This window comes from Anoplophora glabripennis, unplaced genomic scaffold (assembly GCF_000390285.2).
Source record: "Anoplophora glabripennis isolate ALB-LARVAE unplaced genomic scaffold, Agla_2.0 scaffold369, whole genome shotgun sequence".
Lineage (NCBI taxonomy): Eukaryota > Metazoa > Arthropoda > Insecta > Coleoptera > Cerambycidae > Anoplophora > Anoplophora glabripennis.
Genome location: NW_019416678.1, coordinates 511,724 through 528,984, shown reverse-complemented (window position 1 = coordinate 528,984; position 17,261 = coordinate 511,724). Strand labels below are relative to the sequence as shown.

At 32.6% G+C, this 17,261-nt stretch overlaps 1 protein-coding gene and 1 pseudogene across 1 annotated transcript in view; one reads left to right on the top strand and one right to left on the bottom strand.

Annotated features, from left to right (window-relative positions):
• The first annotated feature begins 202 nt into the window (after positions 1 to 202).
• Positions 203 to 1,525, top strand: LOC108908173 (annotated as a pseudogene).
• A 332-nt stretch (positions 1,526 to 1,857) lies between these two features.
• The window catches only part of LOC108908171 (putative inositol monophosphatase 3), a 25,969-nt gene continuing 10,565 nt past the window's right edge, over positions 1,858 to 17,261 (bottom strand). The window contains exons 2-4 of the mRNA XM_018712105.2: positions 10,826 to 10,968; positions 6,198 to 6,321; positions 1,858 to 2,356 (exon numbers count right to left, since the gene is read on the bottom strand). Coding sequence (XP_018567621.1) covers positions 2,127 to 2,356; positions 6,198 to 6,321; positions 10,826 to 10,968 — 497 coding nt within the window. The 3' untranslated portion in view covers positions 1,858 to 2,126. The remainder of the gene's footprint in view (positions 2,357 to 6,197; positions 6,322 to 10,825; positions 10,969 to 17,261) is intronic.

Here is a 17,261-nt window from a genome sequence, read left to right as displayed (position 1 = left end):
GCGTGACCCCGGTTGATGGCTTTGGTAGTACCAATTAGCCAGAGCTATTACTATACACTAATAGATGGCATGAAACATGTTTTCAAAATTAAATACTATCATAGCATTCTTAAATTTAGTTACTCATATGACTTATATCTATCTTCATTATAATCCAGGAATATAATATAACCCCACTTTTAGTACTTTTGTTTCTGGTTAAGTGCCCATGTTATCGTCATATTCTCTTGGGGAAATGTTGAATAATTTAAGAATTATTACTAAGTTAATTAAAACATCCGTGTTAACAAAATGTACTCGAGTTGTTAACACAGCTTTTAGTGAAAAATATTTACTAGTTACCAATGTAGGAATATCATTAGTATTATCTGGACTGGGGGATGTATTGGAACAAAACTTGGAAATAGTCACCAACCAAATAGATAAATGGGATAAAACGCGAACGAAAAACATGTCTTTTTCTGGAGCAACCGTAGGGGTCGTGTGTCACTATTGGTACTATTATTTGGATAAGTTTATACCTGGTTATTCTATAAAAGTTGTATTAAAGAAAATACTTGTCGATCAATTTATCGGATCTCCAGTTTTTATTTCAACCTTCATTGTAACCATTAATATGTTAGAAAGGTCAACAAAAGACAAATTTATCCAAGATCTAAGAAATAAAGCCTGGAAATTGTATATGGCAGAATGGATAATTTGGCCACCTGCTCAATTCATAAATTTTTATCTTTTACCTTTAAAATTCAGAGTACTATTTGATAATACTGTGTCACTTGGATATGATATATATACATCTTATGTTCAACACGGTTCAACTTCTGGACGTAAAGATGGTACATCTTGACAGTAAACAATAACATATGAAAGTGTTGTAATTGTAGTTCTGTGATAAATATACTCATAAATATAAATGACATCTACATATTTCCATATTTTATTTATGAACACGAAAATCCTACTTTTGGGTTGATCGGTAAACTACCGCCTAAGCATAAGAAATCTTTTATTCTATATTTTTTTTAATGTAAAGTGACCACATATTGCAAATTTTAAACATTGATCAATCTTTTGTAGCATAAAAAATGTTTAGAAAATCAGTTCTACACAAAATAATGATTCTTTACGTGGTTCCGATGAAATTCTATATATTTTCATATTTTTCATGATGGTCATAAAATTAATGTTTAATTTTTTAAGATACAGCAGTATTTTCTTGTTTCCAAAATCACCAATATCTATTATAAACTTATTTCTTTCATCAATCCTCAACAGTATACAGTTTATGCTCTGTAGAAACATTTTTCATAATATAATAAAAACAAAATACTTCAAATAGAAACAAAACAAACTTAATGCACTTTAAAATTAAGTTGATTTTGGGGAAAAACAGATTTGACATTTTCTGCTATTTTACTTTCTGACTTCGTATATAAAAATTTTATTACCAAGGGTCTTTACCATGATTTTTCCATACATTCATGATACACACACCTATTATAGGAGAATTATTTATCCGGGTATTCCATTGGTGGCCAAGCAGTTCGAGGTGTCAATACTTTATTCGATGAATTCCATTGTCCGGGGTCGGATCCCCATGACCATATATCAGCTATATTCATAGATATGATTTCGCACTCTCTCAGCGGATATGAAAGGGTGAAAGAACATTAGCTTGGGTCAATGTAAGAGATTGATACTGGTCGGCGTTTGACTATCCCCCTAATCAGTGAGGTTTTCCAGGTTTCCTTCACTCTACACTGAATGATAGGAACGTCTCCCGCACAAGTCTCCGACTTCTGGGCTAATCCATGCAATTGAAATGGGTAGAGATATTATATTATTATTCCACAAGTAGAGGCAGTTAAGGCTTTTATATTATCGTAATAAATTACAATAAATAATAAATGCACATTTTACATTTAACGACACTAAAGTTCTGAGCAGTGGAGAGTATTACCAATAATTCTTATCCTCCACTTAAGTCTTGTACGAATTTTTACTCTCAAAATAAGAATTTGATACAGTACCTATTTCCCATAAATTTATATCTGGTTCCTAAATAATTTCTACATGAGATATAACTCCTCTGACCGTAGAAGGAAATAAAAATAAATAGTAATAATCTATAATTTTTCTAAAAACAGGTTATGATTCCTCATAGTAGCAATAAGACCATTCTCAATTTTCACATTATCACCGTTTGAATAATCAATTTCTTCATTATATTTTGTTGTCATTTTTCCACCAAGAGCATTTATTATTGCATTTCCAGCACATATGTCCCATTTTTTTATTGCTGTTATGTGTAGGTAAGCGTCAACGTTTCCTTTAGCAACTTCTAAAGCTTTGTATCCTAAAATATAGAGATGTGAATTCAGTAAAAAATTAATTATACACCTGGATAAAAAAAAGCCATAACTATAAGATAAATTCAGTCAATTCCTAAGGAGGGGTTTAGAAGATATTTTCAATATTTCATATACCTATTTGTTTATTTTCTACTCTTCAAAAAATGACAAAAATTTAATTTTCATAATTTATCTTATATGATATTTTGGAGGTAAACTGCCTCAGAGTAACTCAGATTTTAAAAGTATATCGTATACCAATATTTTAGGTAGGTCTAGAGTATATGTATGTAATGTAAAGTTTAATACTAAATCTAACAATTACTATTAGGGCACACTTTTGTAGCTATATCTCATTTATATTAGAAATAGAGGAGATAGGCCCTCAAATCTTATATAACTGCCCCCAGAAAGCATTCTAATAGAATATATAAAAATATGCAGAATGAGCTATAAGAAAAAATAATAAATGCAAAATAAAATTAATAAGGATTCTACTTTTACTTTTTCCTATTATTTCAGAGTATTGACTTTTTATCATTAGGTGTAATTTAATTTTTTTAAATAGAACACCCTAGGTATTCCTTTCATCTTATTGGTAGAATTTTGTAATCATGATTAAAAAAACAACCCAACTTATGTGTTAAATGAAAAAGAGTTTCAATCAGTATAGGTTGGTGAAAATTTAACCCTTATATTTTGATACTGAAGTGTGGAACCTGTGCCTTTTATTTTAAAGAATAATTTCTATGCTCACATAGAGGTTTTAATGGCGAAAAAATTTAGATGAAATTTATGAAATAAATAATTGTAACAGGGGTGTAGCCTCCCCTGAAATTACAAATGAGTTGCACAAAACGTTAATTTTTCGTAGACCTAACAGCACTATGAATTTTAAAAAATGGAATTTATCAAATTAAAATTAAATTCATAAGTCTACCTACATAGAAAATTAAATTTTTTGAAAAATAAATATTTTAATACACTGGCCCACTAAGTAAACGATTTTTTTCTTTTACATATATTGTCTAAATCACAGTAAACTTTGATTAGTATACTGTAGTCTAAATATACTGAACCAGTTGCGATGATCCAGTTGACAAACTACTTATTAAGTGATTTTTGAGAAAATATTTTATTTATTAAAAATCTGGTTATACAGGGTGTCCCGTTCATGTTTCAAAAAAACTTGTGTGCAAGTTCCTCATTTAAAAATAATAGGGGTAGTTCATGTAAAGTTTTTTTCTTAGACGTCTTGTTTTCGAGAAACAGTGTGTTGAAGTTGTTACTTTCCAAATGGTTTTCCTTAATTGTCTTTAAATCGGCTAAAGATAAAAATGTCAAAATTTGTACACCAGCAAACATCAACTGTGCGTTAAAAATAAGGTGCAAACGGTTTCTTTTTGAAAAGCAGCGTCGCCGATACAGGTAACTGGAGGGGTACAATGGAAAAAAAATATGTTAAAAGTCAAAATTTATTACATTTCTAAACGGTTCTGTAAACTCTAAAGCATACTACAAAAAAAAGGTATACTTATTGAAATTCGGTAGCATGTACCATTTTCGAGAAAAATGAAGTTGCATAGAACGAAATGGGGGACAATTTCAGTATCTACTCTAGTATTTCGAGTTTGCATATTTATTTAATTGCACAGCAATTGTTCTGTATGTCTCCGAGTCTGTTTCCTAATATCTGTTTCTGCTTTTATCACTTTTTTAAAGCATTCATGTCCAACAATTCAGTCCATTCAGCAATTGTTTATTTTAGTAATGGTAGTGTAGTAGTTTACAAAATCTAAAATTAAGTAGTTAATAATAGATAGTTAATTACCACAATCAGTTTATTCTGATTTACATTTTTAAATGATAGTTTACAGTAAACAGAAACTTAAAATAAATTTAAATTTTTTTTTTAGTTAATAAAATGTTTTACAATTTAACTGTTTTATGTGATACGTAAGAAATTAAAATTATAGTCTTAAATGCAAATGCTGTTGGTAGCTAAATGTCTTCAGTTCACTCAATCATAAGGTCCTCTTTCAATTTAATATTTTGTTAATGTAGCTTTATGTGAGCAAAAAAAATTCAACTTCATTTTTCTCGAAAATGGTATATGCTACCGAATTTCGAGAAGTATACCTTTTTTTTGTAGTATCATTTAGAGTTTACAGAACCTTTTAGAAATGTAATAAATTTTGACTTTTAACATATTTTTTCTTCGATTGTACCCCTTCAATTACCTGTATCGACGACACTGCTTTTCAGAAAGTTATTCTTAACGCACAGTTGATGTTTGCTGGTGTACAAATTTTTACATTTTTATCTTTAGCCGATTTAAAGATAATTAAGGAAAACCATTTAGAAAGTAACAAACTACAACACACTGTATATCGAAAACAGGGCGTCTAAGAAAAAATTGTTACATGAACTACCCCCATTATTTTCCCATGAGAGACTTGCACCCAAGTTTTTTTGAAACACGAACGGGACACCCTGTATATATTATATCAGCATCACATACTGCAAAATGGAGAACAGACGTTTTGCTTTTTCAAACATTTATTTTGACAATAAACATGATTCATATATGTAAATGTGAAATTACTAATTTTGTATCTTACATACTATTGTCAACTAAATTGTCTGTTTATACACTAGTCACAAAATTAAAGGATAACAAAAAATTCTAAATTTGTATCCTTTCAAAAGGCCCACAGGCTTCAATAATATTTTTGGGCAATCCCACTCATCAGTGCTTTTAGTTTGATTGATTCCTCTTTAATTTGAGTTGTTTGAGAGCTTTGTACGATTTATTTGTCTCCAAGTTATTGTCGTTCAAAGCAAAAATTACTTTTTTGCTTTGAAACTAATGATCGTACAGAAAATATCATTTTCTTATAATTTTTTGATATAAAAATGTTTCAATGGAGGAAAAATATTTATGACTTTTACTAAACTTGAAGTAACAGTACAAATAATTAATAGACTAAGGATATTTTTGCTTTTCTTTTAACCTCAAAGTATTCCAAAGAAACTCTTCAAACTACAGCGATTTTTTTTCATTGTGATCCAAATGATTACTAAAAATCAATTAAAGAATAAATTTTGTACCCTTTATTCATCTTTTTAAGTAGAAAACTTTTTTCGCAAATGCATATCTATTTTTTCTTCATCAAAAAAATGTTAAATATAAAAAAAAGAAAACAATACATTTTTTGAATAAATTCTTTTTTTTTAAGATATTTTTTTACAAATATACAGAAAAGATATTTGGGTTTTGAAAAAAAACTATTTTCGTGGAAATGATTTGCGCGCTAGGGAACTCATAAGTATTCGAGATTTGCAAGAAAATGCAGTGACTTATTGAGGCGTACACAACTTTTTGCAATAATTTTTAAATTAACATTTTCCACACATGGAAAATGCAGTGAAAAAAAGACAATTTTATAGTATTGTGAATATTATAAAAAAAAAATTTTGGTTTAAAAAAATAAATTTTTTTAATAGTTTTCGATATCGAACAATTTTTTATGAAAATAATATATGAGTTTTTGCGAAAATAACATTTTCAATTAAAAAAATTAATAAAGGATGCAAAATTTATCCTTTAATTCAGACAAAAAGGACATTTTTATTTTGAATGACACTAACTCAACGATAAATCATCCTACAAAGCTCTTGATCAGTTCAAATTAACGAGGATGAATCAAATTAAAAGAGCTGATAGGTGGGATTACCAAAAAAACCACATATATAATTCTGAATAAAACCTTACATAGTATTTCAGTCATATTTAGAGTTAACAGGGCAGTATAGGTAGTGTACATTGTTTAAATATAATTTTACCTGCACCTGCAGCAATAACCAACTGAATTTTGTTATTAAAATTCTTATGCAAAACTTCTTCTATCTGCCCCTTATGCGACCTAGATATAATTATCTTTAGAATGTCTTCATCTTTATTATGTACCTAAAACAAAACTCATTTGAATAAAATCATACTTCAAATAAACACTTTTGCATTGTATGCCAAAACATTTCTTTAAATATTTCAAGGTTCATAATAGGTAGTACCATGATACAATAATGTTCTTAAATGGTTGCATATAAAACAACATAAATTTCTTTTTATGTAACAATATACCAAAAAAGTAATATAATACTGCAGTAAGATTAACTTTGTAGCAATTTTTAGTTTGACAATAATAATTTGTTATTTACAGAGGCATAAATATTTGTTTTATAACATTATAAGTAAATACGATTAATATTTTTAACCGCTGTCGACTAGATATTAGCTGTTCGTCTAGTGGCAATAATATGTTATATATAATAATTGTTTTCATAGTACCTGCTAAATAGCAGGTTGGTCTTTGCCAGTTTGGTTGTTTGAAGGTCTAGGCATTGAGGCCAGTAGTGGCCATTGAGTGTGCAATATTGTTAATCTCACTTAATATTTTTGATTACATTAAGTAAAAAAACTAATGTTTTAATATAAGTGGAGATACAGTCGCAAAAAATGTTTTGAAAATAAATATTACTTCGAAAAGATGAAGTTATAAAATTTCTGGTCTGACAGTTGAAAATTGAGTTCAAAAATCATCTATATTAATTAGTTTTTAAATTTGCATAATTTCTTTTTTCTTGAGGTATTTCTCACCAACATTTTCATTTGTACCACTTATCTAATTAGATAAGTGGTACAAGGAATAAATTCTTTAAAAAACAATTTTAAATATGTTTTGTGAGAAGCAGGTTTAATTTTAAAAATTAATTTTCACCCTTGATTCGTAGAAATGTTAATTTTACTATTGCTTACGATGCAAATTCAATTTTAAGCGATGTATACAAATGATTCCCTATCATATATATGTACAGGGTGATTCAGAACTTATCAAAAAAAAATTCTGGATGTACAGGGGACCCTTACAAATACAATTTTATACAGAAAAAATCAAAAAGGGCAGTTCAAAAATGATTTAAAAAATACACGTCTGCACGGCGCTGGAAACTGGTCCACTGTAAAACCTGACCTGGTACAATGCGAACGTCACGGCGGTAGTGTTAAAAACGAACAAAAACTTGAAAGAATTTCGCAAGGAAAGGAATAAATAGAATTTTATACCGCCTATTTTATATCAGCAAATTCAACTGATTTTGCTGCTAGTGTTATTATTAATTAATAAAATTAATTTGTGGTTTTAAATAATAAAATAATTTGACATACCTGATGTTACAACAACTGTTCAAAATTTTGTCCACCGACGTGTAAACATATTTGGGGTCTGTCTAAAGGTGGAATTTCTTAGCAGCGTCCGCGATTGCGATTGACGCATCCGACTAGACGCATCAGAACTGCTTTTAGTGGTTATAAATGCGTTAGATTTCCAACAATTGCGATTAGACGTACCGAGATGCGGTGGACGCATGCGATTCTCAATCGCCTGCTTCCAAACAGACTAGACGCGCGTCACGTCAGTTGTCACTGTCAGTTGTCACTGTCAGTGAATAAGTACCATGACTTCCAAGCTGAGTTTTCACACGACAGAAGACGAAAAACTTGTTGAATGTGTTGGAAACTGTCCTGCTTTGTATGACACAGGAAATAAGGACTATAAAAATCAGGTAGTACGGGAAAACATCTGGAAATGTATAGCCGAAACTGTACAAAGAACACGTAAGTACACATATTTGTATTGAGAAACATCCAACATAAATTATTAATTATATTATTCCCCGGTTTATACATTGTTCTTGCCATTGCACGGAACCTTCTGGAGTATTAAAGTACTGTCTAAACTGATCCCTAATTTGGAAGCCTTCAATATTGGCAAATCCTCCTCCCCTTGCCAGAGGTAACATATTATTTACAGGTGTATCATTGTTAAGAGCACCGTATTGACATGTTTTCGTACTATTCCGTAAGTGTTCGTCACGTAGCATATTGTGAAAACAGCATGTAACAGTAACTATCAAGTCCGTAGTTTCGGGTAAAACTGCAATAGGTGAATAAAATATTCTAAATTTTTGGGAGAGTAGAGCAAAAGCATTTTCGGACACTCGTCTTGCTCGACACAATCGGTAATTAAATATTGCTTTTGTATTGTCTTGTATCATCTGGTTTTTCGGGTATGGTTTCATCATATGGTTATCAAGACGAAATGCTTCGTCACCGACAATAACGTGTGGCAAAACAATATCTGATCCAGGTAAAACCTTTTCACGTGGAAAAGTGAATCGTCCAGACCGAATTTGACTACCCATAATTGATTTTTCAAAAATGCTACTGTCGCCTTCTTTACCATAAGATCCGACATCTATAATAATAAATTTGTAATTAGGATCAACAAGTGCTAATAATACTATGGAAAAGTAATTCTTATAGTTCCAAAAGTTTGATCCACTGTTCTTCGGGCATAATATCCTAATGTGTTTCCCATCAATTGCGCCAATGCAATTGGGGAAGTTCCATCGGGTGTAAAATTTATCAGCAATTGTTTCGAGATCAGGCATAGTTGGCTGTGGCAAGAACAAAGGTACTAAAGCATTACGTAATGCTTCAAGTACTTCCCTTACAATAATACTGATGTATCCATATGATATCCGAAAAGCAAAAGCTAATGATCTAAATGTTTCTCCGGTAGCTAGGAATCTAAAATAGAAAAAAATGTTTTAGCTGAAGATTGCAAGAAAAGATGGCGGAATATTAAGGACACATATATGAAAATAAGGCGTACTACTAATCCTACTGGTTCAGCTGCAACACCTAAATCTAAGTGGCCATTATTATCACAAATGTCTTTTATGGACAATACGCCTTACCAAAGAAGGTAAGGCTGTGTGTCTATTTTACATACTAAAAGTAATATATACCGTTTTTGTTTACAGTACTCAAAGTAATTTGCAATCGCAAGAAACTACCCTTGATTCTGATGTGCCAGAAGACATCTCAGAATCTGAAAATAATATTTCCTCTAACCCGCCTACAGGCATCACATCTGCACTCCATGATACACAAACAACTTATTCTAAGTCACAGAAAACACCCTCTTCGACGACTGGGAAGAGAAGGAGGGATGACAATACACAAATATTGGAAATATTAAAGCAAAGATCCGCGGATAGAGAAAAGATAATGGAAAATATTAAAAGCTCTAAATCGAATGCTGCAGATCAGGATCCGGTATTATTATTTTTCAAAAGCATGGCAATTACTGTAAATACTTTTGAACCGGAATTAATAGCAGAAGCAAAAGCTCGTATTTTTGGTATTGTGAACGAATTAGAAATTAGATCCATTCGCACAAAAAAACCTAGGACTGATCCAATCCCCCCAGATAATCTTTCGCGTACAGAAACATCTACATCTGACACACAAAGCGATGTAGGAACATATTACTCATACTTCTCTCCTCTTACTGACGGTGAACTTACTCAACTTTAATATAACCGATAATTGCCGATTTCTTGCATTATAAAATAAAAGAGATAAATAAATTACCTTAAAGTTAAACTAAGTTTTTCTTCTGCTGTAATTGGGTAAGTTACTCTATTACATGAAGTTTTCGTAATGCTGGCAGCAATAAGTTCAAGAACAAAGTTGTACTGTGTCTTGCTCAAACGAAAAAACTGCTTAAATGTTTCATCATCATTGAGTAGATGATTTGTAACAAGCACCTTTGAAAAACCTTCACTGCGTCGTTCTTTATATAAATTTCTTATCATATTTCTCTTTTTTCTTGACATTAATAATAACAACATATCATCATCATCGTGCTCTTCTAAAACTAAGAATGACAGCAATTTACTCATTTCCAATAGGTACGTACCTATTCCCCATGAATCGCGATGTATACTGACGTGTGACGAGTGATGACGTGACGTACATGTTGACTGCATGTTGGAAAACATCTGAAATTATAATCGTGGCGTTCAGACGCATGCGTCTAGTCGCATGCGTCAATCGCAATCACAGACGCTGCAAGGAAATTCCACCATTACTCAGTTTCTACGAACTAACACAAATACTGTCTTGTTTCACCATAACACAAATGCTTCACCATAATACAAATGTTTTCTTGCTTCAGTATAAATTAAAACGATATCCATCAACTCCAAGTTGCTATACACGCAAGCCATTTTTGACGCTAACTACTAAAAAACTATTGTAAACACTATGGTAACGAGGACTGTAAAATCGGATTTCAGTATTCGGAGTCCACGTGGCTCTCCACGCGTATTATGAATGATGCTAAAGACTACAGTTGTCCAGCCATGTAATGGTTGAAAGTACTACAACCTCAATAATTTTTTTTCTTGGAAACTATAAGGATTTTATAAAAATTTTTTTACGATATTGACTCCATTTTTCATTCCTCATCTATTCCCAAATTTTTTTGGATAAGTTGTGAATTCACCCTGTATATACACCAATTCGATGTCAATTGTTAAAAAATAAAAAAAATGGAATTTACCTGTCCATATAAATCCTTTGATTTACTTGTATTTACCCAGGCCCATGAAGTGCTCTTATCGAAAGGTTTATGTATTACACCTATAATTGGTTTGCCTTTAACAGCAACACAAACCATGACGGTAACATACTTATATAATTTTTCTACAAAAAAAAAAATAAATAAATATATTAAGGGCGGCCTACAGGCTGAACATAGGTCCAATTCGTTTTTGTTTAGAAGTTACAAGCATTTAAAAAAAATACAATTTCACATTTCAAAGTAGCCTGATAAATAAAAATAAGGGTTGATATAACAATAATTATTATGTGATTAAAGTTTAAACATTAGTTAACTTTTATTTAACCTAATTAACAAATCTTAAGACTATAAAAATTGTTCAAAATGTCCAGCCTCGGCTTGAATGCAAGCCTCAGATCGGTGAACTAAAGATTCCATCACTGGACGGATGAGACTTGGATCATTTCTTATCTGGTTAGCTGCATCCTGAATTCTTTCAGGCATTTGCTGACAAGCAGTGATTTCAATAAGCTGCTTCATATGTCCCCATAAATAAAAGTGCAAAGGATTTAGATCTGGGAAACGTGGTGGCCATGCTATTGGAACTTGTTGACCTTGTCAGGAAATGATCAATTAACCAAGCAGTTATTCGTCTCCTTCTATGTGGTGGTGCACCATCGTGTTGATACCATATATTTTGAACAATATTAAGCCTACGTCATCAATGAAATCAAAAAGGTTTTTGTTTTCCAAGAAAGTTCTATATAGATCAACATGGAAACGATAATTTAAAACATGTACAGGCAGTAAATTATTGTTGAAAATGCTACCCCAAACGTTGACACTGAAACATTGCTGAAATTGTCTTGATCTAATTGCATGCGGATTTTGTAACGTCCAGATATGTTCATTACGATTATTATTTATACTGTCCCTGTAAAACACGTTGCATCAGACCACAGACAAGAGAAATGAATTTATCATTTTGTGCATGTTGTTGAAGTAACCAGCAACAAAATTCTAATCCCTGAGGAGCATCTCCAGCATGTATAACGCTTGTACATTTTGGCGATGAAATGGATGTAACATTTCTCTGTTCAATACACACCATACAAAATCAGGTGATAAATGAAGATTACTTGCTATTTACCGAACATTAATTGAAGAGTTGTCATTTTGTACATTTACTTTAGTAGGACGAGTGGCCTTTTTTGGAGCGGAGTTACCTTCTTATTAAAGTCGTAGGCAGGTTGACACCTATTTGGGTATCTCCGTCGGTATTGTTATACCCATATACAAAGACAGTATCTGCATACTCTACAGTTGTAAATAAATGCATTTTTTATTTAGCACTTTAACACAAGTGTCAAATGAATAAACAAAATACACAAACAATAATTATTGTTATAGCAACCATCATTTTTATTTATCAGGTTACTTTGAAATATGTTTGAAATTATCCCAGCTACCATCTGTCAAAGTTTGTCATAGAGCTTGTAGAACACCCTGTATAATTTAGATATCATGTTTAGTAGAGTTTTTGTAAATATTTTGTCATCCAATTAGATGATTTATTGTACAAACTTTCTTTTATGAAATTTGAAATTTAAAAATTATTAAAAAAAAACCTATCAGAGGAAATTTAGATTTGCTTGAAAAACATAGCATTTATAAAGCTTTTATTAAATGTATTTGAATAAGCTATATTGGAAATTTAGACGAATTCTTAGAATAACAGAATAGTGTAATTTAGTTTAACAACTATTTTGCAACATCAAAACAGTTGATGGACATCTGTAAATTATGCGTTTCGATTATTCCAAGATTTCTTCTAAATTTCCAAAATTATACATATTAATATGGAATATGTTTTTTCAGATAGTTTGTTCTTGTGAGAATGCGGTGCTAGTTCTACTGGAGTGACAGAAGATGAAGTGAATTCTATTGAGGTGCTTATTATGATGGATCTTACTACATTACATTTTTCAGGTAATGTGAAATATGAAAAATCCTGAAACTTTTGTAATAAAATTTTCTACAAAAAACAATGTAGGTAAGTGTTACATTATAAACAAATTGCTGTACATGCATCATAAATAAAACATTTTACCTTGTTAATTTAAAAATAGACATTAATGGAACAAAAACAAATTAAGCGAAATTACTGAAATTTCAATTTTAACTTTTAAATGTAGATCTTTTGACAAAAAGTAGCTGTTGTTTTTAGTTTATGATTCGAAATTAATGTCAGAATACACATAACCAGTTCAATACTTAATCATGATTGCAGAATTGCGATCAAAAGAAATCAGCGGTTATATTCTAACTCTTTACGATGTCATCATCATTTTTTTATACTAATCTCACACAAATAATTGAAGATTATATTATTGAAATATAGTCGTAACATATATTTTTTTAATTGGTACACCCTATATTTTTACAAAGGACCCGGCACAAAATATATGGAAAAAAATCCCGGTCGAACTGGCTGAAATTTTGCAGTTATAGTTTTTAGCATTCTGATCAAAAGTCTCAATGGGGCCCAAAGACCGGTTATGCATAGTTTCCGAGATATTGGGCCTCAAAGTAGGTCTTTTAGGAGAGATGACTCAGTAAGTCTGAGTAATTATTTGCAGACCAACATTCCATTACCAGACTTGATGAGGTATACTAGGGTTTTTGGGGTCGCTGAATCCGAATATGGGTCTCGCATGACTTTGCAAGGTCACCTAGAGATCATTTCAAGGTCAAACCAGGAATAAATGATCAGAAAAATCGGTACAGAAACATGTACAAGTTTTTGTGATCGCTGAATCCGAATATTCTTCTCTTCTCGCTTTTAATAGCTCATAGTATTTATAGTTTGTCTGATGTATTACAGCAGAGAGGTTACTGTCTCTTTTTACGGTCATGCCAAATAACTATACCCAGATCTTCTCTCCTTAGGATATATTTCTTGTAGTTCCAGGTGGGTGCAACCTAGTCTTGAAAGACCATGACAAAACTCTATTTCTATAATCACTTGTTGTGTCAGTTTCGTCCCTTCTATGAAGCTCTTTTTCCATGCTAGGTTTGTTCTACATGCTGGTAATAATTAGTGTTTCATTTTAGGCAGTGCACTCTGGGATAACTGAAAGTGCTCTATGAAGAGAACAATTTATTAACTTTTTGTTTGGTACCATTAATATTTTTCTCAGAGATTCAACATTCATAGTTAAAGCTCGCAAGGAACAAGTATAATCTCTGTCTCTTTTATTAGGTACATAATTAATTTACGTCTCATTTGTAATATTCCTTTAAAATTACAAGATAAAATAGATACATATTATGAAATCCGCAAGTAAGAACCTACAGAGACCCAAAAAGAACTGACTGGGACTCCTATAGAACGGAGTTACAGGTCAGGACTAGGGAAATCTGTACAAAACTAAGGAACACATATGATCTTGAGAGGGCTGTGGAGGAACTCCAAAACGCCGTCACAAGATCATATGAATATAGCTGTCCTATCAAAGTGAGGTCCGACAAGCACACCGTACCCTGGTGGAGCAAGGAACTCACACAGTTGAGGGGACAGACAAGAAAACTATTCAATAGAGCAAAGCGGACAGGAGAGTGGGAGGCTTATAGAGCAACCCTCACTGAGTATAATAAACAAATTAGGAAAGCGAAGAGAGACTCATGGAGGAAGTTCTGTGAGGATATTGACAGTGTCCCACAGTGTGCTAAACTCCAGAGACTTCTCTCTAAGAATGGAAATACGAAACTCGGGTCTCTTAAAGCACCGAGTGGGGAATATACTAAAACTGGAAGGGAGACATTGGAATTACTTCTAAATACTCACTTTCCAGGCTCCAGGTTATTAAATCATGGAGATGAATATGACTGGGATCACCAGCAGAGGGTANAGACGAAATGCTTCGTCACCGACAATAACGTGTGGCAAAACAATATCTGATCCAGGTAAAACCTTTTCACGTGGAAAAGTGAATCGTCCAGACCGAATTTGACTACCCATAATTGATTTTTCAAAAATGCTACTGTCGCCTTCTTTACCATAAGATCCGACATCTATAATAATAAATTTGTAATTAGGATCAACAAGTGCTAATAATACTATGGAAAAGTAGTTCTTATAGTTCCAAAAGTTTGATCCACTGTTCTTCGGGCATAATATCCTAATGTGTTTCCCATCAATTGCGCCAATGCAATTGGGGAAGTTCCATCGGGTGTAAAATTTATCAGCAATTATTTCGAGATCAGGCATAGCTGGCTGTGGCAAGAACAAAGGTACTAAAGCATTACGTAATGCTTCAAGTACTTCCCTTACAATAATACTGATGTATCCATATGATATCCGAAAAGCAAAAGCTAATGATCTAAATGTTTCTCCGGTAGCTAGGAATCTAAAATAGAAAAAAATGTTTCAGCTGAAGATTGCAAGAAAAGATGGCGGAATATTAAGGACACATATATGAAAATAAGGCGTACTACTAATCCTACTGGTTCAGCTGCAACACCTAAATCTAAGTGGCCATTATTATCACAAATGTCTTTTATGGACAATACGCCTTACCAAAGAAGGTAAGGCTGTGTGTCTATTTTACATACTAAAAGTAATATATACCGTTTTTGTTTACAGTACTCAAAGTAATTTGCAATCGCAAGAAACTACTTTTGATTCTGATGTGCCAGAAGACATCTCAGAATCTGAAAATAATATTCCCTCTAACCCGCCTACAGGCATCACATCTGCACTCCATGATACACAAATAACTTATTCTAAGTCACAGAAAACACCCTCTTCGACGACTGGGAAGAGAAGGAGGGATGACAATACACAAATATTGGAAATATTAAAGCAAAGATCCGCGGATAGAGAAAAGATAATGGAAAATATAAAAAGCTCTAAATCGGATGCTGCAGATCAGGATCTGGTATTATTATTTTTCAAAAGCATGGCAATTATTGTAAATACTTTTGAACCGGAATTAATAGCAGAAGCAAAAGCTCGCATTTTTGGTATTGTGAACGAATTAGAAATTAGATCCATTCGCACAAAAAAACCTAGGACTGATCCAACCCCCCCAGATAATCTTTCGCGTCCAGAAACATCTACATCTGACACACAAAGCGATGTAGGAACATATTACTCATACTTCTCTCCTCTTACTGACGGTGAACTTACTCAACTTTAATATAACCGATAATTGCCGATTTCTTGCATTATAAAATAAAAGAGATAAATAAATTACCTTAAAGTTAAACTAAGTTTTTCTTCTGCTGTAATTGGGTAAGTTACTCTATTACATGAAGTTTTCGTAATGCTGGCAGCAATAAGTTCAAGAACAAAGTTGTACTGTGTCTTGCTCAAACGAAAAAACTGCTTAAATGTTCCATCATCATTGAGTAGATGATTTGTAACAAGCACCTTTGAAAAACCTTCACTGCGTCGTTCTTTATATAAATTTCTTATCATATTTCTCTTTTTTCTTGACATTAATAATAACAACATATCATCATCATCGTGCTCTTCTAAAACTAAGAATGACAGCAATTTACTCATTTCCAATAGGTACGTACCTATTCCCCATGAATCGCGATGTATACTGACGTGTGACGACGTGACGTACATGTTGACTGCATGTTGGAAAACATCTGAAATTATAATCGTGGCGTTCAGACGCATGCGTCTAGTCGCATGCGTCAATCGCAATCGCAGACGCTGCTAGGAAATTCCACCTTTAGGGTGCGGTTTCGGTGGTGCGTCTGGCGGCTGCGGCTCGCGACTGCGACTGAGCGCAGCTGGCAGTCGCGCGGGATAGGTGTCTACAGTGGAGCGTCTAGAAAAGCTCGACTCACTTGTTAGTCTACGTCCGGTGGTTAATATAATAGGTTCTCATTATTTTATTTATTTGTTTTAATTAGGGAAAATGAATGAGAGATCTTATATATTTAATCTAAGAAGATTATGAAGAACAGTTGTTAAAACAAACCTTATTGCACAAGAGGTGTGACGCCCATAATATATACAAACAACGTAAGAGGGAAGGATATTTCAATCTCCTTATTAATGCTCATTTAAAAGAAGATGAAATAAAGTTTATGGATTTTTTCGTCGGTTAAATCCTAAACAGTTTAATTTTGTTTGGGGAGTACTTCATAATGAAAAAGAGAGAGATATTTTGGAATTCTTCTACTAATATTTCATCTTCATGTGCAGAAAAATGCGCCATTTCTCCACTGCGACTGCGGCTAGACTGGTCCCATAGGCAGTCGAGTCGCCGACGTTGCGACTCGATCGCCAGCGTTCGCGGCTGGAACGCCTCACAGTTGCCACGTGCATCTAATATGCATTAAAGCAGTAATTTGCGACCAGTCGCAGTCGCTAGTCGCGGCCGCCAGACGCACCACCGAAACCGCACCTTTAATG